At 39.7% G+C, this 26,300-nt stretch overlaps 1 protein-coding gene across 2 annotated transcripts in view; it reads left to right on the top strand.

The window, feature by feature from the left end:
* Window positions 1-26,300, top strand: part of NEK3 (NIMA related kinase 3) — a 65,836-nt gene that overhangs the window by 6,283 nt on the left and 33,253 nt on the right. For both annotated transcript variants that reach the window (XR_002518383.2, XM_003913909.5), the window contains exons 3-7: window positions 1,628-1,766; window positions 7,389-7,455; window positions 7,602-7,668; window positions 12,254-12,394; window positions 16,791-16,881. Coding sequence is in view for 1 of the 2 variants with exons in the window: in XM_003913909.5 (XP_003913958.3) it covers window positions 16,822-16,881 (60 nt within the window). In the remaining variant the exon portion in view is untranslated. The remainder of the gene's footprint in view (window positions 1-1,627; window positions 1,767-7,388; window positions 7,456-7,601; window positions 7,669-12,253; window positions 12,395-16,790; window positions 16,882-26,300) is intronic.

Raw genomic sequence — 26,300 nt, 5'->3', positions numbered from 1 at the left:
CTTCTCCTCCTACTCCTTTAGAAACAAAACAGTTATATAAGTATATGGAAGTAAATAACACACGCAAACATATATAAATACTTATCAAGAATGGCATTTTTAAGGTTCCCAGACCTGTTTATGACCCCTGATACCCTTTATTATAATTTAATTAACTGCTACAGAAATGGTAAAGTGAGTTGAATGCTTTGGAAAGAGTCAGTAAAAGTCATGTAAAAAATTTCTTTCCAATTAGGCACGAGTGAGACAAATACACATACACAGGAGCATCATACCCTTAGATTGCTTTGTAAGCTTTCTTACTTTCTTGCTCCACTTTTCCACTTAAACCAAAATTGAAAATATTGCAGGATGGGTGTGATATATATAAAAGATATGTCTTAGAACCTTTTATCAGTGGTCCTGTGTTTCAAAAAGAGGCTTTGGTCCTACATCAAAAGATTGGTGAATGAGATGCATTTGTTTTGAGTTCTTAGAAGGTGTCTTTTAATGATTTTTGCCTCCCCTTCCCGCTTTTCAAGGACTCCAGGGTGCATGGAATTAGATTAGTCATGATCTTTGCTTCATGAGGCACTGTCATCATAGCTTCATGCACAGCCTACTTTTCTTTCTTTGTATTGTGTATTAAATCCCCATTGATATGGTTATCATGGTTACACTACCTCCCAAACTTAGTGGCATAAAACATTCACTCATTATGCTCTCAGATTCTGTGGGTTAGCAATTTGGCTGGAACACAGTGGGGAAGGCCAGTCTGTGCTCTATGATATCTGGGGCCTCAGTTGGAAGACTTAGTAGTCTGAGGCTGGAATCATCTGAAGTTTGCTCACTCATAGGTCTGGCAGTTGATGCCACTGTCATCTGAGACCTTAGCTGAGGGTGTTAGCAGAAACACCTACATGTGGCTTTCTTTGTGGCCTGGGCTTTCTCACCGCATGGTGGCTGGAGGATTTTGATAAATGGATAAGCCCATGTGACCCACACACTTAACCAAGACACTGTGTTTCCCATTTTCACCTTCCCAGTCAGTAGCCTTCTGTCCTGAGGCAATTGCTGCTTTGTTTTTTCACCTCAGATTAGTTTTGCCTGTTCTAGAACTTGACAGAAATGGAATCATACGGAATATATTCTGTGTCCAACTTCTTTCACTTGATCTAATGTGTATGAGAGTCATTCATGTTGGCATGAGCTGAGTACTCTTCCATTGTTTGGATACTTCACAATTAGTTTTTTCTTTCTAATAATAGACCTTAGGTTTGTTACAGTTTGGGGCTATTATGAGTAAAGCTGTGAACAGGTTAAGCTGCCTTAATATTTGCTTGTAATATGTATTGTTTTTGAAATATGATAGCATCTAGTTGAAAATGCCACTAATTTATAACTTTTGAGGCTGATCCCTCATCCCTCCACATTAATATATTGCTCTGTGTTAACATTTCAAAGTTTATTTAAAACTGGTACCTAATAGTTGAGAATTCTTGCTTTTGTCAGAAATTGAATTGAATGATACTTTTTTGATCAACAGAAAATTTTCCCCCCAAAATCATTTTACTTTTCACTAAACTAATGGCATAATAATCAATCTCTCTTTCTTTCTTTCTCATTTGGTTTTCATTTTCTTTTTCAGAAATGAGCCCCTGAGTCGTGAGTTGGTGGCAGCTGCATCTGCTGCCCTCTTTTGACAAACAAGCCAGAGCTGCTCAGGCAGCTCCGTAGCATGAGGAAGAGTCAGGGGCACAGAGAGATGGAGAAAGACCTAAAATTTGGTAAGTGAATGAAAACATTAGGTCAGTAATGTTTATATCTCAAAATAGGCCATTTTCATGTGGCTAGTAAGTAATACATATAATATATACCACATAAGGGAATTTACATATAGAATATACCATGTAAGTGGAATTTTAGCAATTCAAGATTTTAAAAAACTTATGTTTTAAGTAAGGTTATAGTTTTAAGAGACCAATTGAATAGTTACTTTCCTTTTAGGAAGTTACAGTTTGTCCATGAAAAAAGAAATGATAAATTCAGTAATGTTATTAAAAATAACAGAATAAGATAGCTTTTCTGAGAAAATTTTTTTTTTCCAGTTAAATAGCTTGCTGGTTTTATGCACGATATAGCAGTCTTCAGGTCTGTTTCCTTCTCTCTTTCCTCTTATTCTTATGTTTAAGCTGACATCTTTCCACTTACTCTCTTCATCTCTCATTATTTTATGCTACATTAGACTACTTGCCTACATTGTAGTAAGTGGTAACACTGCTGCATTTTGGAGAGTGATCTAAATATGTTGTTCCTAATGAGCGTATGTACCAGATGTATTTCAGGAAGTTAAAAGAAATGGCCATGTGTGGTGGCTTTTGGAAGCTGAGATGAGAGGATCACTTGAGGTCAGGAATTTGAGACCAGTCTGGGCAACAAAACAAGACCCCATCTTTACAAACCATAACAAAATTAGCTGGGCATGGTGGCGTGTGCCTGTAGTTCTAGCTACTTTGGGTGCTGAGGCAGGAGGATGGCTTAAGTCCAGAGTTTCAGGCAGCATTGAGTTATGATGGCACCACTGCACTCCAGCCTGGGTGACAGAGACCCTATCTCTGAAAGAAATTCTTTTTTTTTTTTTTTGAGACGGAGTCTCGCTCTGTCGCCCAGGCTGGAGTGCAGTGGCCAGATCTCAGCTCACTGCAAGCTCCGCGTCCCGAGTTTACGCCATTCTCCTGCCTCAGCCTCCCGAGTAACTGGGACTACAGGCGCCCGCCACCACGCCCAGCTAGTTTTTTTGTATTTTTTTTTTTTTTTTAGTAGAGACGGGGTTTCACCGTGTTAGCCAGGATGGTCTCGATCTCCTGACCTCGTGATCCGCCCGTCTTGGCCTCCCAAAGTGCTGGGATTACAGGCTTGAGCCACCGCGCCCGGCCAAGAAATTCTATTTAAAAAAAAAAAGAAAAAGATAGGGCCGGGCGCGGTGGCTCACGCCTGTAATCCCAGCACTTTGGGAGGCCGAGGTGGGCGGATCACGAGGTCAGGAGAAGGAGACCATCCTGGCTAACATGGTGAAACCCCATGTAAACTAAACATAGAAAAAGATTAGCTGGACGTGGTGGTGGGCGCCTGTAGTCTCAGCTACTTGGGAGGCTGAGGCAGGAGAATGGCATGAAACCAGGAGGCGGAGCTTGCAGTGAGCCGAGATTGCACTACTGCACTCCAGCCTAGGCGACAGAGTGAGACTCTACCTCCGGAAAAAAAAAAAAAGGAAAACAGCTATCCAGACTGTCAGTTCAGTGCCTCATTTTGTTTGTGTTTGAACAAATACAAGGCAATAAATAAATATGTCTACCTCTTGGTTTTAATTAGTTACTGAATGTAGGTGATAGGTATACAGATACTGATTGTAGTTTCATTTTTTCTGAATAATTTTTTATGTGACACTTTTATGTTTGAAGTGAAGTTTCTGAAGGACATCTTTAAAAGATGGGCAAGACTCTGTCTCAAAAAACAATGGAAGTAAACATAAATTGTAATGTTCTGTGTTGTGTCAATGTTAATAGATGACTTTTTTATTTAAATAAAACTTTGTGTGCTGTATAATTAGTGCATAACGATGAAGTAAGAATTGAATGATACCACTCTCCTGTTTCAGAAGTTTATTACCGTTCTGTAGCTACCCAGGCTGGGGTGCAGTGGCGCGATGTCGCCTCACCGCAACTTCCACCTGCTGGGTTCAAGCGATTCTTTGGCCTCAGCCTCCCGAGTAGCTGGGATTACAGGTGCCTGCCATGATGCCTGGCTAATTTTTGTACTTTTAGTAGAGACGGGGTTTCTCCATGTTGGCCAGGATGGTCTCGAACTCCCGACCTCAGGTGATCCGCCCGCCTTGGCCTCCCAAATTGCTGGGATTATAGACTGAGCCACTGTGCCCAGCTGTAGCTAAGATTTCTAATGCACTTCACCTTTTTATTATTTGAGTTTCAGTAACAAAATATCAGATACGAAAATTGCCAGATGTGCTACAGCTAAAGTTAGTTACTAAGTCAAGAGCATCAGATTCAGTTTGACCAAGTCTTTGACAATTATCCTGACCAGGAGAAGACTGCTGATCTTAGAAACAGGTATCAGGCTTTGTAAAAGTCTGCTGGGTTTTGTTTGTGTAGTTTGGTTTTACCTTAACTGTAGATTTACCTTATTGCGTGTGTGTATTATTGCTGTTGGGTAATGTGAGCATTGTGAATGCGTTTACATCCTGTGTTCCTACTCTCTGTATACCACTTCCTAGAGAGGGAACCATGTGCTGGATTTAGCCAGTCATGCATTTTTCTATACCTTAAATCAAACTGGGCCATGCTTCACATCTACCCACAGTGAATAGGGGTCCTTTGATTTAGAAAAAATAGAGTTGACTGAATTCTGAACAAGTGAGTATTTTGTGAAAAACATTATTTTTCATTTTAAATATAAATGTCTAATACTGTGTGTTCATTTACCCTTTATATCTCTATACATGCTTATCTTTTGTTACACCTTAGAGAAATGACCCACCATCAGTGAAAAGAAAGAAAGGCGCAGGCTGGGCGCAGTGGCTCACGCCTGTAATCCCAGCAATTTAGAAGGCTGAGGCAGGCAGATCACGAGGTCAGGAGTTCGAGACCAGCCTGGCTAACATGGTGAAACCCCGTCTGTACTATAAATACAAAAATTAACCAGACGTGGTGGTGAGTGCCTGCAGTCCCAGCTGCTCAGGAGGCTGAAGCAGGAGAATTGCTTGAATCCGGGAGGTGGAGGTTGCAGTGAGCCAAGATCGTGCCACTTACACCTTAAAATGGTAGATCATTTGTGGCCATTTGAAGTTCTTGAAGATTCTGAGCCATGTGTTACATAGTTATTTTAGAATCTAAAGTTGTTCTGTATTTATATAAAGTTTCTATTGTTTCTCTCCTTTAAACCCTGAAAGTGGTAGTTGGGAAGGAGGAGCCAGATATTTGGCATGGCCTGACAAAAATTAACTTATTCATTCATTCATTCATTCATTCATTCATTCATTTATTTATTTATTTATTTTTGAGACAGAGTCTCACTCTGTCGCCCAGCCTGGAGTACAGTGGCACCATCTCAGCTCACTGCAACCTCTGCCTCTTAGGTTCTAGTGATTCCCCTGACAGCCTCCCCAGCAGCTGGGATTACAGGCACGCGCCACCACACCCAGCTAATTTTTGTATTTTTGGTAGAGACGGTGTTTCACCATGTTGGCCAGGCTGGTAACTCCTGACCTCAAGTGATCCACTCACCTTGGCCTCCCAAAGTGCTGGGATTACAGGCGTGAGTCACCGCACCCAGCCTAACCTGTCTTTATAGCAGAATATGCTCACAGTTGGAGTATTTTCAATACATTGTGTATTCCGTGGATTTGTGGGTTTTTTTTTTTTTTTTGAGACGATCTCTCTCTGTTGCCCAGGCTGGGGTGCAGTGGCGTGATCTCGGCTCATTGCAAGCTCCGCCTCCCGGGTTCACGCCATTCTCCTGCCTCAGCCTCCCGAGTAGCTGGGACTACAGGCACCCGCCACCATGCCCCAGCTAATTTTTTGTATTTTTAGTAGAGACAGGGTTTCACCGTGTTAGCCAGGATGGTGTTGATCTCCTGACCTCGTGATCCACCCGCCTTGGCCTCCCAAAGTGCTGGGATTACAGGCGTGCCCAGCGTCTGTGGATTTGTTTTAAGTAAAATCAGGCATTTGAGTTAACTCCTGGGTGTTAAATTACTGATTTATATAGGAAAGTTGGAAAAGGTGGTCAGCAGTTAACACAGGAAGTTCAGAGTTTATGGTGACTCTGGAATATTATTTGAATTACTAAGTTAAAGTGATTTAGTATCTGTTACATATTATTGAATAAAGTAGAAAGTGTTTTTGGAATTTTACTTAGGAATATTTAACTGAGTCAGTTAATACTCGAGAAAATTTTAACTGAATCATTCATCTTGCATATAATACTGTGCAACTACATCGGGATGGCGTATTTGATTTTTAATATTAGATTTGATATATAATATTTTAAAAATAAGTGGCAAAGGAGAAGCTAAACAAGTAGGAAAGGGGTTCCTGTGCCTTCAGTGTGTTAAGAAGCCAGCTAAAGGAGAGTAAGGGGAAGCAGTGGTGTGATGCCAAGTTGTTCACGCTGCTATGACTCGGGCAGGGTCTAGGGTATCAATCCCAGACAACCCAGGCCTGGACTGATTGCTTCTGTTGGAAATTGACAGCTCATACTGGGCTCCCTCAGAACGTCGGCACTGCCACTGACTAATTCTGTGACCAGAGCACCTTTTATAGCCTCCATCAGCCTGTTTCCCCAGCTATAAAATGCTGAAAGTGAAACCTAGCTTAAATGGCTTTCTTGAGGAAAAGAAACACGTATCAACTATCTGGTACACAATAGGTGCCCAGCAAATGTCCATTCCCTTTCTTTGTTGTACATTCCTCTTTTGAAGTTCAGTGCTTTACCAAGGCATTCCCTCTCTGCCGTGACTTGCTTTAATCCACCATCCTGGTCACCGGACATACAGTTGAGGGAGAAGAATGCAAGGCACTGAGGAAAGTTCTGGAGCAGAAAAGCCTTTGTTTACAAATAACTTGGGAACCTGCTAGAGGAAAACTTGTATGACTTGAGGTCAGATTATTTAACATTCATATGGTATTTGCATTTTTTTCAGTTAGTTCTGTTTAGTAGAGAAAAGTAACTAAGTCCATAAAAGAAGTTAAAGTTATTTTTAAAATTAACCCTCCAGTTTATAAACTGGATTTTAATCTGCCAGTAAGTTTATTCAAGTAAATATGTAAATTGATGCATAAAGCAGTTTATTATCAAGTGTGCAAGAAAATGTTACCTATTAACTCTGATATTTCAATAGTTAATTAAAAATAGTCATGTAAAGAAAGTTAATTATTTTACAGAATGATTGCTTTATGAAAGGGAATGTTGTGATTTACCTACGCATTCTTTTATAATTATAATTTGTATTTAAACATCGCAGTGTTTTCTGCCCTTAAAAACAAATGTTGACTTTAACAGCTTCTTTTTAGCATAGTTTTATAGTTTTTCACAACGTGGAATTTTTAAAACTTAATATAAAAGGGAACAAATAAAAATTATGGCAAATTAAGCTAATCTTTTCAATTAGGTATTTTGGAAATAAAATTGCTGTAACTGATTTGTTGTATTATGAAGCAAAACTTCTGTTTTTAGTCTATTAGTCCTAAAAATGTGGCAGTTTAGCTAAGATGTTTGTTGTGTGTCAGTGGAATTATTTTGAATTTTTACATAGAATATTTAACTTAAATTCTCATCATTTTTGTTGACAGTTTAAAATATATTCATTAAAATGTTCTCTTTTTTTGTCTTAGGAAAAGTACATTCATGGGGAAGAGACGTAATAGGTTTGACATTACGGCAGTTACAGCATCTGAACAGGTTTGTTAAGAATAACTGTTTCTCAGGTGGAGAGATATTTCATCTCTTCAGGATGTCCTTAGGTTTTGATGGTGTAATAGTTGGATATTTTAATATTCCCTTCTGTAATTGGCCTGGATCTGAATGATGAATGTGGCGGTTGTTAGAAGGAAAACTTGGGATTGTAACGTTCCCCAAATTGGGAAGGCATCGAGAGACCAAAGAATAATTTGGGTAAGTCCAGCTTGATGAATAGATGAGTTTACTCGGATTTACATACTGGACAATTCTGGGCAGCTCTAGAGTCACCCTGCCTCTCATCTGTAAGCCGCTTTTAAGCTTATATTCTGGCTGTTTGCCTACTGTGTGTGCACGATGAGACTGTTTTCCTTGATACGTTTTGAGGTATGCCCTGAGATGTTTGGGTTCTCAGGGACACCGGCTCCTCAGCTAGGCACTCTGACCTTGGCTCCCTGCCCAGCCTTCAGGGTTCAAGTAACACACATACCTGGTGAGGGACATACCACACTACAGTAACGTGGTGAGGGACATACCACACTACAGTTGTTGACATTGCTAGTTGTGGTTCGGTTTCCCCCTTGAAATGTTGCATTCTGTGAGATAATGGGAGGTAAGTACTACCAATTACATGAATCCAGAGGTCCAGAGTAGCCACTAATTTGGGTTAGAACATTATTAATCGCCTACCATTTGCAGTGTATCTCTATGCTATTACATAAAGATACACTGGTTCCTGCCCCGAGGCAGCTTGCTATCTAGAAGAGGAGATAGCATTTATAAAATAACTTATTGAAGTGATTTAGTGATTGTTCAGGAGATGGGAAGAACATTCAAGGAATGTATTTCAGAGATTGTAGTGTTTTTTTCTTAACACATGGTTGGTCTTTGTTCTCTGTTCTTCCCCTTTTCTTTGGGTAAGAAATTTACCATTTTAAGTCTCAAAGAGAAATGTGTCCTCTTGCTTGACATTAAATTTGGTTTACTAGTAATATAAATGAAGAAACTCAATACAAATGGTCTCCAGAGTGTAAGTGATGAGCGTTTCTGAGGAATAGAAGTTAGTTTTTTGGATTTTGATAGAAATAATGTTGTATATGGACTTAGGAGGCTGAGTTGACAGGGTGGCTTGGGACTAGGAGTTCAAGACCAGCCTGGGCAACATAGTGAGATCCTTTCTCTAAAAAATAGAAAAAAATTATCTGGGTATGGTGGTACATGCCTACAGTCCTAGCGACCTGGGAGGTTGGGGTGGGAGGATCGCTGGAGCCCAGAATTCGATGCTGCAGTAAGCTACGATTGTGCCCATAACACTCCAGCCTAAGCGACAGAGCGAGACCCCCTCTCAAAGGGGAAAAATAAATGTTGTATGTGATAGTTAAGTTCCTAGGCCAGCCTCCAATGGCTCACTTAATCTTTCTACCAGTTACTTATATGAACTTCTGATTTTCCCCCTATTTAATAAACTATATTAGAGGCTAGATCTCATTCATGACTGTATACCCTGTAGCATCTACTCATGTGGCTTACAGATCATAGGAACTAGTTATCTTAAATTCTTTTTTGAACAAACTGTACTATAAAGTATACATCTATAAAGGAAAGTAGTTAATTCAATTAACGTTTGTTCGTTAGAACTGAAGGTGAAGCTAAAAGAACAACCCCCTGTGTTACAAAAACTGCATTCTGTTGTGTATGATAAAAAGGAAATGCAAAATGCATAGGGACAATGAATCACCTCTCCCCTGCTCAAATGGTATCCATTAAGTGTGCATCAGAAAGGAATTTTTTGTCAGGGCAGCTGCTGTTGTCCAGCCAAAAGAGACACTTGGATTCTTGAAGAAGCCAGCTTGTTTTTTAAAATTAAAAAATCTTATTTCTAAAACTGAAATTAGTTGGCAAGGAGGCATTGAAATTTTATGTATTTTATAAAACAGTATCAAATGATTATACTGTAGTGAGGAAAGTAGCACACAAATTTATGTAATAATTTGATGAAGGTACTGTTTGAATGTGCTGTACTTGCATGAGTGTAAAGAATGTCTCCAGTTAAGTACAAGAATAGCAAAATGTGGAAACTTAAATTTAGCAGTTGTTCATTGTTGTTATATTACCATCCCAAATAATGTGGAAATATAGTTGGCATTCAGTGATTTTTTAATTGACCGATTGAATGAGTTATTCTGTTCCATGATTCCTACGTCCTGTTCCCCATTAAGTTCTTACCACTACTACAAAGGATATAGTCATAGGCCCTACTGGTTATCCTAGAATCGACAGGCAGTATAACTTAACAGAAAGAGTGTTGGTGTTATGTAGAACTGGATTCAAATTCCGATTCTGCCGCAGTAACCTTTCCCCACCTATAAAATGAGGGTTAGTACATATATCTCCAGGATTAAATGAGGTCATCTGAGAAGTGTGAGGCACAGTGCCTGGAACATAGCGTATATTTAATAAATATTTGCAACTATTAGCAAGTGTAAAATATGATGATCCTAATGATGATGGAAAAGACATAGGTTGGTAAGTGTCTACCAAATAAAAGATAACTGTGAGATAGTTATTTTATTGGTGTGATTGCTCTGTAAATGTGGCTAGTTAAGCCTAACAACTGTGATTGTTACCCAGTATCAGATGATCTAGGCAAAAATACTTAATATCTGCCAGTCGGTGTGTGATTAGACACATTTCTGCACCTAAAGGCTCATATAAACCGATTCAGAAAAAGCAAATAGATAAAATAAGGCTTACCCAGGTAGAAGAGTAAATGAGGTATTTGTTGACATGCTTTAGTGGGCTTGACAAAAGTGTGTAAACAGGTAGGCTGGAGGATAAATTATGTGTAATCTATGCCTCTAGCCCAGAAAGGTCAAAAATGTTTGAAAAAATAATTAAAGAACAAAAATACAGGGAAAAAAGTAGCCAAGGGACAGATATTGATATTCATTTTCCTTTTACAACTTTATTAAGGTATAATTTGTGTTCAACAAACTGCACACATTTGAAGTATATAACTCAAGTAGTTTTGACAAATAGATACACACATGAAACTACCACTTACAAATCTGAACATTTTCATGACCCTTAAAAGTTTCCATGTGTCCTTTTGCAACACACACCCAATACAGGCAACCATTGATCTGCTTTCTGTTAAAATAGATTAGGCTGCATCTCTTAGAATTGTACATAAATGAAATCACACAGTATGTGCTCTTGCATCTGGCTTCTTCCACTCAGCATAATGATTTGAGATTCATCCATGCTGTAACATGTACAGTAATGCATTTTTATTACGAAATAGTATACAGTTGTATGGCTGTATTACTTTTTTTTTTTTGAGACGGAGTCTCGCTCTGTAGCTCAGGCTGGAGTGTAGTGGCGCGATCTCGGCTCACTGCAACCTCTGCCTCCTGGGTCCCAGTTGAAGCAATTCTCCTGCCTCAGCCTCCTGAATAGCTGGGATTACAGGCACACATCACCATGCCCATCTAATTTTTGTATTTTTAGTAGAGACGGGGTTTCGCCATGTTGGCCAGGCTGTTCTTGAACTCCTGACCTGGTAATCCGCCTGCCTCGGCCTCCCAAAGTGCTGGGATTACAGCTGCGAGCCACTGCGCCCTGCCGATGTGTTACATTTTTGTACCTATTCACCTGTTAGTGGACATTTGGATTGTTTCCCAAATTACAACCCACATTTGGCTGTTACAGAGACAGCTGCCATGAACTTTCGTGTACGAGTCTTTGTGTGGACATGTATTATCTCTTGGGTAAATATCCAGGAATGAAATAACTATGATGAATAATAGATATATTTTTAACTTTTTAAGAAGGCATCAAGCTGTTTTCCAAGATGTTTGTACCATTTTACGTTCCCAGCAGCAGTAACTGGTGGGAATATGGCTCATTCTCAAAAGATGATCTGAAATTTCAAAAGTAAAAAAGTTATTGAAACATGTAATATGATGGTGGTAATTAGCCAACTCATAGGGTTGGTTGTGAGGATTAAATGTACTAATCCTTAAAAAACATTTAAGCACAGAGGGAGGCACTCAGTATTCATTAGCAATTTTATTGTTATTCTGTTGATCTAACTTCTTTGGTTGTTAACAGTAGTATATTAGTGACTAATTTTGATAGAGTAAAAATAAACAGACTGTATTTTAAAAATCAGAGTCACATATTGTATAAAATATTCATATTCATAAAAATACCTTTAAACAAAATACAAATTTAATTTTTTTTCCAGTAGAAGGGGCAGTGATTACCTGGCATTGTTGTAAAACCAGACTTAAGCTTGACATTGTTGTAGTTATAGTCTTTATTTATTTATTTATTTTTTGAGATGGCGTCTCGCCCTTTCACCCAGGCTGGAGTGCAGTGGCCTGATCTTGGCTTACTGCAACCTCCACCTCCCGGGTTCAAGCAGTTCTCCTGCCTCAGCCTCCCAAGTAGCTGTGATTACAGGCATGCACCACCATGCCCAGCTAATTTTTTGTATTTTTTGTAGAGATGGGGTTTCACCATGTTGGTCAGGCTGGTATTGAACTCCTTACCTTAGGTGATCTCCCCTCCTTGACCTCCCAAAGTGCTGGGATTACAGGCGTGAGCCATGGTGCCCAGCCTAGTTAGAGTCTTTAACACAGTTTTTGTTGCAGTTACCTCTCAGTGATATAACTTTTTATTATATACTGTAATTAAGAGTGTCAAGATATGAAAAATACACAATCCAGGATTGGTTATAACATTTTTTAAAAAGGTATTTACACTGACTTGTTCTTATTTAAAATGTGTTATACAGACACATCACCTTCACTTTGGGATGTGGAATTTGCTAAGTAGTTAGCCACAGAAAATGAACACCCCTTCAGAATGGGTTTGAAGAGCTGATCCACTGGATGAAAGAGGGGAAACTGGGAGTTCCCAATTAACAGTGAAGCAGGTAAGTGTTAATTTCAGGGGTTTATAAAATTCATTGAGATTATTTCTGCCAAATATTCACTTTTAGAGTGTAGATACTTAGATGAATTTCAAAACACTGTATAGATATCCTCATGGTGTCCTAAAGAGAGTAAGTTGCAGCAGAATGCATGCAGTATAATAGAATTTTATAAAATTCGAAAACCAAATTTTGAATATACTTTGTTAGTTCTAAAGGTGATAAAACTATAAAGAAAATGATCACCATAACACGGTATTTCAGGAAGGCAGAGTAATTGAGGAGGGACACCCAGGGGCTTCGACAGTACTATCATTCTGTTCCTCAAGTTGGACGGCAGGTTCACAGGTGGTCATTTCATCATGCTTTTATGTTATTATATGTTGTATATATTATATGTTAGCTATATTATACATTATATTTTGTTTGTAACAATGTTTCATAATATTTTAAGGAATGAATGGAAATGGCACATAACGAAGATACGCAGTGCCTAGCCATCAGTAGAATCCCAGCATTATCAGATTCCAGGATAATTCCTGTACAAAAACAAGCAAACAAAGGACATCTTATCTATAATACAAAGACCATTTATATTCTAATAAACTGAGACATTCAAATAGGAAATCCGTCTTTTAAGGATGGCATTTTTAATATGCTTGGAAGTGTTTTGAAGCAGAAATTGGTTGTGAATAAGTCTACTTCTCCTTATTGATAGGAAAGTATAAGCCTGCTTCTAATGTCACTATTATCCCTGCCAATGAATTTAAATTCCTGGAGGTAGTGTTGCTTATGAACTCACTTACTTGCTTATTAATACCGGGTGCATTTACCCTCTTAGGGGATGACCATGGGTATTTTAAAAGATAAAAAATTTGCTGAGAATTCCTTAAATTTTTCTGATTTTTACTAGCCAGTGAGGACATTGTCCCTTTTTTGCAGGTAGCTTTGAAAGATGGTGATACCTCCACAGTTGAGACCATGTTGTTAAAACATCCTTCATTTAATTATATACACATTTGGTTCTAAAGAATGTATTATCCTTAGATTCTTGGTTCTAAAGAATGTATTATCTTAAGATTCTTATTACTATTCTTAAAATTGCTCTAAAACTTGCTGAGGTAATCAGTTTTAAATTCTGTAAAAACAGATAACAAAACCCTCTTAATCCTAAAGGTGGTTTTAAAGTTCATGCATTTATACGTGTATGCAAATTGGCTATTAAACTGGGAAAATTTTATTCTAAGTAACCAAATCTTAATGAGCTAAAGCAAACCTGCTTTATGAAATATATTAATTCAAGGACTAAGCAATTTCTGAAAAGACTGATTTACTGTGCTGCTTAGTATTTCCTCAAAGTAGAATACAAGCAACGGTAGCAGAGGGAGGAAGTAACTCACACCAGGAAGAACAAACAGCTGCTGGAATACGCTTGTGGTTTAGAGCTTCTTTTAAAAATCCTGTCAGCTGCAAAAGAAAGGAAGGCCTAATATTTTCCACGATATCAGTAACATCTTTATGAAGATGCTCCTTTTGAATGTGGTACAGAAAGTTGGAAAACACTTAGGCATAGTATCTGGCATAGTGCCCCTTAGGGAGCACTTCATATACAGACGGTCCGGGGCTTAGGATGGTTTGACTCAGAATTTTTTGACTTTATGATGGTTCCAAAGGCAATGCACATTCAGGAGAAACTGAACTTTTAGTTCCCATACAACTATCTTGTTTTTCACATTCAGGACATTGTTCCCATAAATTACATGAGTTATTCAACCGTTTGTAATAAAACAGGATTTGTATTAGATGATTTTGCCCAAATGGAGGTTAATGTAAGTGTTCTGAGTACGTTAAGGTAGGCTAGTCTAAGCTCTGATGCTCAGTAGGTTAGGGTGTATTAAAGGCATTTTGACTTACAGTATCCTCCCAATAAACCCATTGTAAGTCAAGAAGCACCTGTAGAGATCTACCTTTACCAATTTCAACTGTAACAAATTTAATGTTCCTGTATTGCTTTTAAATCGGAGAGCAGCAGCAGGTCTGAAATAAATACTGCAGTTAGCTTTGTGTTCTTCACTATTTATTGAACAGTTCAGAGGGCAAGGAAGCAAAGAGAAGTGCTCTGAGTGTGTCTTCGCTTGCCAGCTCCTGAATTGTTAACAGTTCTATAATGGCCTTCCTGTACTTTTCTCTCATTTTTTCTGTTCTCTTCCCTTTTTTTGACCCTGTCTCAAAAAAATCAAATAAAAATATCCCTTGGGAATATGTAATGTTTGTATATGGAAGCCCTCAATGCCTTTCTTGCTACCTGTAGGGTAAACTCCAAAATCCTTAGCTTAGCATTCAGATTCCTCCATCAAACTGGGTTCCTAGGCCAGCTATTTCAGAGTTAATGTTACTCTTGTTTGGGGGATAGTGTCTCGCTCTGTCACCCAGTCTGGAGTGCAGTAGCACAATCATGGCTCACTGCAACTACCACCTCCCAGGGCCCAAGCATTCCTCTCACTTCACCCTCCTGAGTTGCTGGGACCACAGGCCTGCACCATGCCTGGCTAACTGGTTTTTGTACTTTTTGTAGGTTTTTGCCATGTTGCCCAGTCTAGTGTCCAACTCCTGGGCTCAAGGGATCCCACCCCTTCTTGGCCTCCCAAAGTGCTGGGATTACAGGCGTGAGCCATTGCACCCAGCTGATGTAAATGCTTTGGTTCCACCCCACCACCATGTCTGACTAATTTTTGTATTTTTAGTAGAGACGGGGTTTCAGCATGTTGGCCAGCCTAGTCTCGAACTCATGACCTCAGGTGATCCACCTGCCTCGGCCTCCCAAAATGCTGGGATTACAGACGTGAGCCCAGCCCAGAAAACATTAGTTTTTAAGAGGCAACAGAATGGTAAGCTGAAAGTCCTGGTTATTATTGTCAGGGGCCACAGAGAGATCAAGGCAGATGGGAATCATTTGGATTTGATAAGGGATTACTAGTGGTTTTGAGAAGATTAAGACTAGAGAGGTAAATATTTTTATATTTTGTGGCAAAGGAGATGCAGTCAAAGTAGAGATTGGGAAAAAGGTTGAAAAAGTCTGCAAGGAGAAAAATCATCTTTTGACTGCTTACTGCATGCCAGGTAGAGATCTAAGTAAGCCCAAAACCATAGAGTGATCTTCAGTTTCTTTTATCCCACATGTTCACCCATTATCAAGTCTTGCTGGTTCTAGTATATTCCAGCTCATTGTATTTCTCTTCATCATCTCTGTGGCTAACAGCCTTTTCTAACCTAGATTTAATGTAGTAGTTTCCTAAGAAGTCTCTGTTTCCAATACTGATTTGTTACAATATATTCACCGTACAGCAACTGGAATGACATTTTTAAAAAGTAAATAGGACCACGTCTCTCTCCTACTGACAATGAACTTTCCATGACTTTCCATCACACCTAAGGTCTAAATTCCGTGTAACAGCCTGCAAGGTACAAAGTGAGGCCCTTGAAGTAGCATCTTATAGCTTCTTTGCTCTCTTGGTTTGAGCCACACTTTCTGTTGATTGACTGAAACCCCATGTGTGTTGAGGAGCATCTGTCTATGATGCTTTGTGAGAGTCACATTAGGTTAAAGCTAAGTCAGTGACACATGCGGCTGTTGAAATAATTTTAGTATTTAAGAGAACTACCAAATCCGTAGAGTTTATAGGCAGTTGGCAGAAAATAAAAGTGTTCCTGCACTTGTCCTTGATTTCCCTAATTGTGTAATCTCTTACATCATTATTTTTCCACCTACCGCACCTATATGTTGTGACTGAACAGGGTAAAAAAAGTCTTAATCTCTCTAATGTTAACTCTTGATCAGTTGCTATAGCCATCTATGAGATCGTATCTGGGCTTTGAAAAGAATGTTTAATTGCATTTTATTAGAGTTGTGTGCTATTGATAGAGGATAAGAGAGGGCCAGGTAAGCTTGATGTGTATGTATTGATTGTCTTAACCTCCCTGAGCTTTAGATTTAACTTTTAGTCTTTTTTTGTTGGACAGCTTCACGTTTCTTAGGAATCTCAAATTCTGTATGGTATTTGAGTCTTCACCAAATTAGAAGGAGAAAATCTGTAATGGTCAATGTATATCAGTTAAACTCTTCAGAATATGTGAGATGATAATAATTATCATTTATTGAGTTCTATGGGCCAGGAACTAAATGCTTTACAGTACAGAGATACTATATTAGATTGTCTACTTTTGGGAGAAGGGGCAGGAGAAGGGGAGATTTTCTTATGAGGGAAAAACTCCAAGATTACATCCCTGTTGTCTTTCCTCTGAATAGTTTCTAAGTTATTTGATTAAAAATTATGTTTTAATTAGAATTTGATGGCCTTTTAAAAACTTTTACTGACACTCAACATGTTTGTTTTTGTAGGAGCTGATTAAGGCTTTGGAACAGAAACCAGATGATGCACGATAGTATTGTCAAAGAGCTTATTGTCACATTCTTCTTGGGAGTTACTGTGGTAATTTTTCTTCCAAAGTATATTGTCCCTTTTTAATCAGTTACTTATACATTTTACCCATGACAAATTAGTCAAATAAAATAAAGGTTGTCTTTGAGGATTTTTTAATTGGTCTTTCATACAAGGTAAAGTAGCTCAAGTGTGACAGACATGTTGAGCAACACCTATTTACATTTTATGGATGTCTCATTTTCCTTCATTGGGTGGAGAATGTATATAGATTTCATTCATAGTTATTGGGTAAGCTGATAAAGAATAGTATCATATTTACTATTTGACAGAGTATTAAAATGAAATGCTCTTTATAAAAATGAATTCTTTATAAAAATGAATGTGGCCAGGCACGGTGGCTCATGCCTGTAATCCCAGCACTTTGGGAGGCCAAAGCTGGAGGATTACATGAGCCCAAGAGATCGAGTCCAGCCTGGACAACATAGCAAGACCCTGTCTATATTAAAAAATAATGTATTTCTGTGTTTTGTAACTTTAAAAAGTTATTCTGATGAATAATCTGGATAGGGAAAAACTGAATTTTTTTTTTTTTTTTTTTTTGGTTAGACGGAGTTTCGCTCTTGTTGCCTAGGCTGGAGTGCAGTGGCTTGATCTCAGCTCACTGCAGCCTTCTCCTCCTGGGTTCAAGCAATTCTCCTGCCTCAGCCTCCCAGGTAGCTGGGACTGCAGTCACCTGCCACCATGCCTGGCTAATTTTGTATATTTAGCAGAGACTGGGTTTCACCATGTTGGCCAGGCTGGTCTCAAACTCCTGACCACAGGTGATCCACCCTCCTTGGCCTCCCAAAATACTGGGATTACAGGTGAGAGCCACTGCACCCGGCCAAATTACATAGATTATGCTAATGAGAAAAGGAGATGAATTTTGTGACACAGCTTTATTCATTGACTGAAGAGCTTTAAAAATGAAGCTAAATGTTAAGCCAAAAGGAAGGTACAAGAGTATTTATTTGAATTCTGTCTTGGATTAGCTTTTCCTAATTTAAAACCATTTGGTGTTTCTACAAACTCGAAAACTTAGAAATCTAAAACTGATTCATATTCTTTGTGTATTTGCTAGGATCTGTACATAACTGACGAAAAACTCATCTTTTTCTACATAGTTGCTGTTGCCGATGCAAAAAAGTCTTGCGAACTCAATCTAATTCCACTGCTGTGCTAAGAAAAGGGTATTCAATAGCTACTCTTTTTGTTGAGCTTGGACTGTAAATAGTAGATGTTTAATTTGTTGAATTGAGTTCATTGTAAGCTTTATAAGTAGTAAAATTCTATATTTATACATTTTATAGAAGAGATACGACTCAATTTTAAATACAAAGTTATAGTTCTATTATTTTGTTAACCATAGTATGTGATAGTAGATCTATACTTAACATATTTTAAAATAGTGATGATTGAAATAATGGCAAGGTGTAGATGAAACTGAAGGATTTCACATTCCTTTTTTATCATTTGGAATTTACTGTATTTAACTGACTAGAGAACATCTTATTCTTCAGCCAAGCTGAATAGGCTGCATTGAATGCTATGAAAGCTCTGTATCTGTGTGCTTTATATCCCATCTTGTTTCTAAGTGTAACTTTATTCTTTAAGAAACTTTAATTCCTTTGTATAATTATATTTTGGAATAAGCAAGTATCTACAATTAAAGTGAAATTCCTTCTGAAGCAAGTTCTAAAATTAAATTTTACTGGAAATTGTACTAGATGTTAACAGTATTTAAGAAAGTCTCTTGGCTTACTAACATATACTTAAAATATATTTTTTCTTTCAACAATAGAAAATATTGAGATGTTTTTATTTAGAACTGCCTAAATTCCTTTCTTTTTTTTCTTTTTTCGGGGTCTGGCGGCACAGAGTCCTGCTCTGTCACCCAGGCTTGAGTGCAATGGCACCATCATAGTTCACTGCAGCCTTGAATTCCAGGGCTCAAGCTGTCCTTCTGCCTCTGCCTCCTGAGTAGCTGGGACTACAGGCAGGTGCCACCATACTGAGCTAATTCGTTAAACATTTTCTTTTGTTGAGACGAGATCTTGGTACATTGCCCAGACTGGTCCCTGAACTCCCAGCCTCAAGTGATCTACTGCCTTGGCCTCCCAAAGTGCTGGCATCACGGATATGAACCACTGCACCTGGCCCCTAAGTTCTTTTCTTGAATAATATCTTTCTTTTCTTTTTTTTTTATTTTTTATTTTTTGAGGTGGAGTCTCACCCTGTTGCCCAAGCTGGAGTGCAATGGTGTGATCTTGGCTCACTGCAACTTCCACCTCCCGGGTTCAAGCAATTCTCCTGCCTCAGCCTCCTGAGTAGCTAGGATTTAGGCACGCACTACCATGCCCAGCTAATTTTTTGTATATTTAGTAGAGATGGGGTTTCACATGTGGGCCAGGCTTGTCTCGAACTCTTGACCTCGTGATCCACCTGCCTTGGCCTCCCAAAGTGCTGGGATTACAGGTGTGAGCCACCACACCTGGCCAGGTAATATCTTAATATCATGCCATTGACATTTATCCTCTAATTATTTCAGAGGTGGCCTTCAGGAGACAGCCTCTTTGGTAAAATTGCTATTGAGGATATTTCACTGAAAAACAAATTTATCTTTAAATTTAAATCCAGGAAAAAATTTAAACTTTTAGGCTTCTATTTTTATCAGATGGTAAAAAATTTGTAACTCAGAATATTACCTTTTCCCCTTTTTGTGTGATAGATTGCTTGGTTTTAGTTACTGATTATTTAATAAGTTATTCAAATCTAGGATTTTGATATAATGGTTCTTCTCTAGAATATAGTATGTGTGACAGAGTATATTTAAAATTTTTATTAAGGCCCATGGGGCAGCCCTTGAGGAAACCAGACCTTGGAGATCGCCAGGCAGGATTAGTGGCAGGAATTGAGAGAACAGAGCCTCACAGAGCTCATTGGGGACCGTCCCCCAGGCACAAGAGTGTCTCAAGGAAGCAGTCTTCTCCCACATCCCCCAAAGATAGCTACCAGAGGGTCAGTCTTCTGAGCCCTTCTCAGTGTAGAAAAGACCAGCGTCAAAAGCTTCCCCACTCACCCCGAGATTGCCTTCTATTACAACACGTCATTTGGCCTCACTGAGGCCGAGCAGAGGATGCTGGCCCTCCCAGGATATTTTGGGTTAAATGAAGAGGATGAAACCACAAGTATACTTAGCGTGGAGAATCTGGTGGTCTAGACTGAGAATCAGCCGAGCTTAACACAGCTGGGGTCTGCTACTCGTGTTTTGTAGACTTTTGTGTAACTATTTGTACCGTAGCACAGAATGTGAGGAGGAAGTAACACACACAGAGGAAGATGTGTGTGTATGCATGTGTTTGAATTCACAAGGAAGAAATTATTTATCTTGAGCTTTTCCCTTTGTTATTCAATTTTTATTGATTTATTACTAATAACAATGATAAAATGTAAACAAGAGCAAATGGGGCTTGGTCTGTCATGTGGCTATGAAAGTTAAGATGTGACTTTTGAGTAGGACATGCTCTGAACATTGCATTGGCAGTTTCCAACCTGAAGCAGAAATCTGGAACCTAAACTAAAAAGGGATGGAGCAAAGTTAACTTGGTGTCATAACTCTGAATTGCAATTTATTAAGTTGTAAATACATTAAGAATTTGACTCCTACAATGACAGCAACAAACAGGTTTCATATTTGGCTGATTTAGTTAGTTATGACCATTAGACTGCTGAGCTACTTAAAAATGGTGATACCACAGATATTCAAGAGGAACTTTCAGATTAGAGTCCAGGTGACTTGACAAAATTATATGAATTAATTCTGCTTTAAAAAGATAATGTAAGAAGCTAGTAGTTCAGGTAGTGAGTCAAATGAAGAGCCATCTGTTCTGAGCAAATAAATAGTAACTGTTTTGGAAAGGACAGTATTGTCTTCTGAGGAAATGGGCAGTAGGTACTGACCATGCCACTACCTGGGACCAGGATGCTGATTACATGTTCCTGAACCAAACTGGCAGCAGAGACCTCAGCAGGGGAACTGGTGCATGGATGTTGTTCTTAAACATAACTTGATTATATTGTTCAGAAAGAAAATGCATTAATTAACTTTAGGTATATATAAAGCAGGTAGAACAGTTTACAATTTTACAGTTTAAGCTTTTTTTTCTGATACGGTCTCTGTTGCCAGGCTGGAGTGCAATGGCGCAATTTCAGCTCACTGCAACCTCCACCTCCTGGTTTCAAGCAATTCTTCTTCCTTGGCCTCCCAAGTAACTGGGACTACAGGCACATGCCACCATGCCCGGCTAATTTTTGTATTTTTAGTAGAGACGGGGTTTCACCATATTGACCAAGATAGTCTCAAGCTCCTAACCTTGTGATCCACCTGCCTTGGCCTCCCAAAGTGTAGGGATTGCAGGTGTCAGCTATAGCGCCCGGCAAAGCTTTTTAAATTAGAAGTATGAGTTAAAGAAGGAAATAGAGGAAATAAGCCTTTGTAGAAATTTAGAATCCCTTTTGTTTGCGTTTTCAGTCTTCTACACTTTACAGACTCCCCTCCGCCCCCGCAACAGAGTCTAGCTCTGTCATCCATGCTGGAGTGCAGTGGCGCGATCTTGGCTCACTGCAACCTCTGCCTCCCGGGTTCAAGTGATTCTCCTGTCTCAGCCTCCCAAGTAGCTGGGATTACATGCGCCCACCATCATGCCCTGCTAATTTTTGTATTTTTAGAAGAGACAGGGTTTCACTGTGTTGGCCAGGCTGGTCTCGAAATCCTGACCTTGTGATCCCCCCACCTTGGCCTCCCAAAATACTGGGATTACAAGCATGCCTCACCATGCCTGGCCACAGACAAGACATTTGAGGTTCAGGGAGAGTAACAGGATTGGCTAGGACATGCATGGATAATTATTCTAAATATCATGCTCTTTCTACTGCCATCACAAACTTTACAAGTCTTTTTTTTTTTTTTTTTTGAGACAGGGTCTCACTCTGTCACTCAAGCTGGAATGCAGTGGCGCAATCTTGGCTCACTGCAACCTCTGCCTTCTGGGTTCAAGCAACTCTCGTGCCTCAGCCTCCTGAGTAGCTGGAATTACAGGTGCCCGCCACCACGTCCGACTAATTTTTGTATTTTTAGTAGAGATGGAGTTCGGCCATGTTGGCCAGGCTGGTCTTGAACTCCTGACCTCAGTTGATCTGCCTGCCTTGGCCTCCCAAAGTGCTGGGATTACAGGTGTGAGTCACCACGCCCGGCCTACAAATCTTCTGTAATAGCAGAAACATCAGGAGAAAGCTGGCCCGTTTTTTTTTTTTAATAAGAAGGTATGAAGAGACACCTCTATTAGTTTTTCCCAATGGAAGGAAGCTTCCTGCTGCTTGATGAAATGTTAGGACTGGTCATGCAACTTGCTTTGTTTGGCAGTAGGGGCTAAATAAAAGAACCTAAAGGTCTTGTTCTTTACCAGAAGTCTGTCATTAGTTATATGGGCAGTCTGCAATCTCACATACTTCCCTTCAACCCTTGACGCTAATGACGTATCTGTATCCCTTGAGTAGCTGCGCTTTCCTTCTTTTTCATGGTGACCTCTCTAACTGCCACACCCAGCCTGCCTTTTAGATTATGTTTTCTTTCTTCCTTTTAGAGTTTATCAGGATGTCAGCCTGCCGGTGATGTTTCAGGGACCACTGGAGAGAGTGAAATTAGATGGTAGAAACATCACAAATGCAAATATTGCAATTTAAAATTTTTCTCTCATATTTGTTGCATTGCCACTTCATTTGTGTCATTTTTATTGAAAATCAAAATATAGCTCCTTTTGGCAATGTTTTAATTACCTTTTAGGAATAGGAGGGGTAGATTACTCAGAGCTCTCTGACAGCTGGTATTTGCTGATGCCAGGAAGAGGAAACCAGACTTTTTAATCTTCATTTTCTTTGTTTATTATACCAGAAAGCTTTGTTCTTTTTCCAAGTTCACAGGCCTGCATGCCAACCTTTGAGGACAAAGGGTACATGCTCGGTTGTTTTGATTTCACAGTGATGTGCCCTATAGTGTCAGACCAAAACAGATATGAGAAGGGTGGAAAGTAGAGGAAAACACTATGAACAGAAAGATTTTCTGTTAAATTATTTTCTTCTCCATTATCACACATCTAAATTAATATTGCAGCGAGCTAATACCAGCATCTAACATGTTCACTATCTACCTAGCCCACTTTTCTGAAGCTCTAACTAAAATCTCTGGGCTGGGCGCGGTGGCTTACGCCTGTAATCCCAGCACTTTGGGAGGCCGAGGCAGGCGGATCACCGGAGTTCAGGAGTTCGAGACCAGCCTGGCCAACATGGTGAAACCTGGCTTCCACTAAACATACAAAAATCAGCCAGGCTTGGTGGCTGTCGCCTGTAATCCCAACTACTTGGGAGGATGAGGCAGGAGAATTGCTTGAACCTGGGAGGTGGAGGTTGCAGTGAGCCAAAATTGTGCTACTTTACTCCAGTCTGGGTGACAGAGCAAGATTGTCTCAAAAAATAAATAAATAAAATAAAATCTCTGTATTTCAAAGTTAAGCTAATTTGGTCTCTGCCTCTGAGAAAAAGGAAGATGCCTCAAGCATTGTCTTTGGTGGACATGTGGGAAACTTCATTAGAAATAATCTAATCTTCACCATTGTGTCCCTGGGTCCTAGCCCTTGTGGCTGCCGTAGAGTAGGAGCTCAATCAAATTTGTTCAATAAATGACCAGCTATTCAAAAGCTTTCCAGAAACGGGAACACAAACTTCCACAAGAAACAAGGCATGCTGGCATTAGATTGATCATCAGCTGCACTAAAAATGGTGGAATAATAGCTTGAAAGTTCAGGGGGAAAATGATTTTCAACTTGAGACACCTCTACCCAGTCAAATTACTTGAGAGGGCAAAATAAAGACATTGTTACACATGCAAAGACTCAGAAAGCTTACCTGCCAGGCACCTTTTCATGAGGAGTTATTAGAGCATGTACTCCATCAGTAAAACAGCAGAGTATCCTGAGGAAGCCATGGGATTCAGGCAGCTGCAGATGTGACCCAGAATGTCAGTTTTGTGGTTGACTAAGCCACAAGTTCATATTTGAGCAAGAATGGAGGATCCAGGAAACAAAGGTATTTCATGGAACATACAGTTGGAAGAACTTGAAGATATACTTCAGGCAAAGAAAATGAAAATAAGAAAAGCACCTAGAAATTTTATTTTCTGAAAGACTCTACAAGAAAATCATAATTCAGGCCGGGCGCGGTGGCTCAAGCCTGTAATCCCAGCACTTTGGGAGGCCGAGGCGGGTGGATCACGAGGTCAGGAGATCGAGACTATCCTGGCTAACATGGTGAAACCCCGTCTCTACTAAAAATACAAAAAAACTAGCCGGGCGTGGTGGCGGGCGCCTGTAGTCTCAGCTACTTGGGAGGCTGAGGCGGGAGAATGGCGTGAACCCGGGAGGCGGAGCTTGCAGTGAGGAGATCACGCCACTGCACTCCAGCCTGGGAGACACAGCGAGACTCCGTCTCAAAAAAAAAAAAAAAAAAAAAAAAAGAATCATAATTCAAATATGAATTAAACTGAGTCATCAGTGGGCTTTCAAAAGAAAAATATTCCAAGAAAATAGAATGGGTAAGATGGCACAGATTTCTTTCAACAACAAAGTACTAGGCAAAGCGACAACAACAAAGTAACCATGATTTTGAGAAACTGAGCAGCACAGGGTTGAGACATTGTGATTACACGGAGGAAAATCAATCACAGCATACTACTTGGCTCTGCTGTGGACCAACATTTTCATAATGTTAACGCTGCTTATTGGTTATTGTCTATTAGAACCAACTTATAGAAGACTTAGGCCGGGTGTGGTGGCTTATGCCTGTAATCCCAGCACTTTGGGAGGCCGAGGCAGGCAGATATCGAGACCATCCTGGTCAACATGGTGAAACCCCATCTCTATTAGAAATACAAAAATTATCTGGGCATGGTGGTGTGCGCCTATAGTCCCAGCTACACAGGAGGCTGAGACGGGAGAATCGCTTGTACCCCAGAGGCAGAGGTTGCAGTGAGCTGAGACAGTGCCACTGCACTCCAGCCTGGCAACAGAGCGAGACTCCATCTCAAAAAAAAAAAAAAAAGACTTAGTTACAGACGGGAATATAAATGTTATCAGTCGTGGAAATCTAAGAGTACAGCTTTGAAAAGTTTGGAGGTACAGAGGTTTGAGGCTGCAATGAGCTATGATTGCACCAGAGGTAATCCAGCCTGGGCAACAGAGGGAGGCCTCATTTCTAAAGAAATATGGAGGTAGAAGCAGAGGTGGGGAGTTCAAGGGAAGCAGGGAGTTTCTCCTATCATGAAATGGAGAACCAAGAGGTGCTGTCTATATTTAATAGAACTAAAAAAAAAACAAAAGTTTAAGGATATTAAAGTTAACTAAAGTGAACAATAGACTAAAAAATTGTGGGTGTTAACTACCATGTGCACCTTTTAGGGAGGTGAATTGCTTCGACTCTTTTTATTAGTCCTTTGCAGGAGTCAATGTCACAAAATAGCAGCTTAATCCTATTCATACAGCTGAAGATCAGGAGACTTTTGAAAAACCACAAAGGTCAAAGTAAGGCTCTTTGGCGGGACTGAGGGCTGGGGAGATAAAAAGCAAGGAACAATTGCTTTTTGTTGTAGGGCTTCCTCTATTTTTTTTTTTGGTAGATCAGGAGAATTTAAAACCACAAAGGTCAAAGTGGTTGCCCTTTGGAAGTGGGACTGAGGCTGGGGAGATAAAAAGCAAGGAACAATTGCTTTTTGTTGTAGGGCTTCCTCTATTTTTTTTTTTGGTTTTTTTTTTTTTTTTTCCTTTGACAAAACAAAAACCAGGCCGGGCGCGGTGGCTCAAGCCTGTAATCCCAGCACTTTGGGAGGCCGAGACGGGCGGATCACGAGGTCAGGAGATCGAGACCATCCTGGCCGACACGGTGAAACCCCGTCTCTACTAAAAAATACAGAAAACTAGCCGGGCGAGGTGGCGGGCGCCTGTAGTCCCAGCTACTCGGGAGACTGAGGCAGGAGAATGGCGTGAACCCGGGAGGCGGAGCCTGCAGTGAGCTGAGATCCGGCCACTGCATTCCAGCCTGGGCGGCAGAGCGAGACTCCGTCTCAAAAAAAAAAAAAAAAAAAAAAAAAAAAAAAAAACAAAAACCAAACATAACAATCCTGGTGAGGGTCACAGATCATCTATTTTAATGCCTGGAAATATATTCAGTGAGTCATCTTGTAGCTCTTAAACCAAAGTTAAAAAGTATAAGAAAGTCTATAACTGTAGACTACAAAGCAGTTAATACAGAATGAAAACTCCCAGTCATCTCAGGAGAAGTGGTGTTTTATTTCTGGTTGCTGCCAGAAATATTTCTGTATA

The sequence above is a fragment of the Papio anubis genome, chromosome 15 (assembly GCF_008728515.1).
Source record: "Papio anubis isolate 15944 chromosome 15, Panubis1.0, whole genome shotgun sequence".
Taxonomy (NCBI): domain Eukaryota; kingdom Metazoa; phylum Chordata; class Mammalia; order Primates; family Cercopithecidae; genus Papio; species Papio anubis.
The sequence above is the reverse complement of the archived record's forward strand: the minus strand, read 5'-3'. Positions and strand labels throughout refer to the sequence as shown.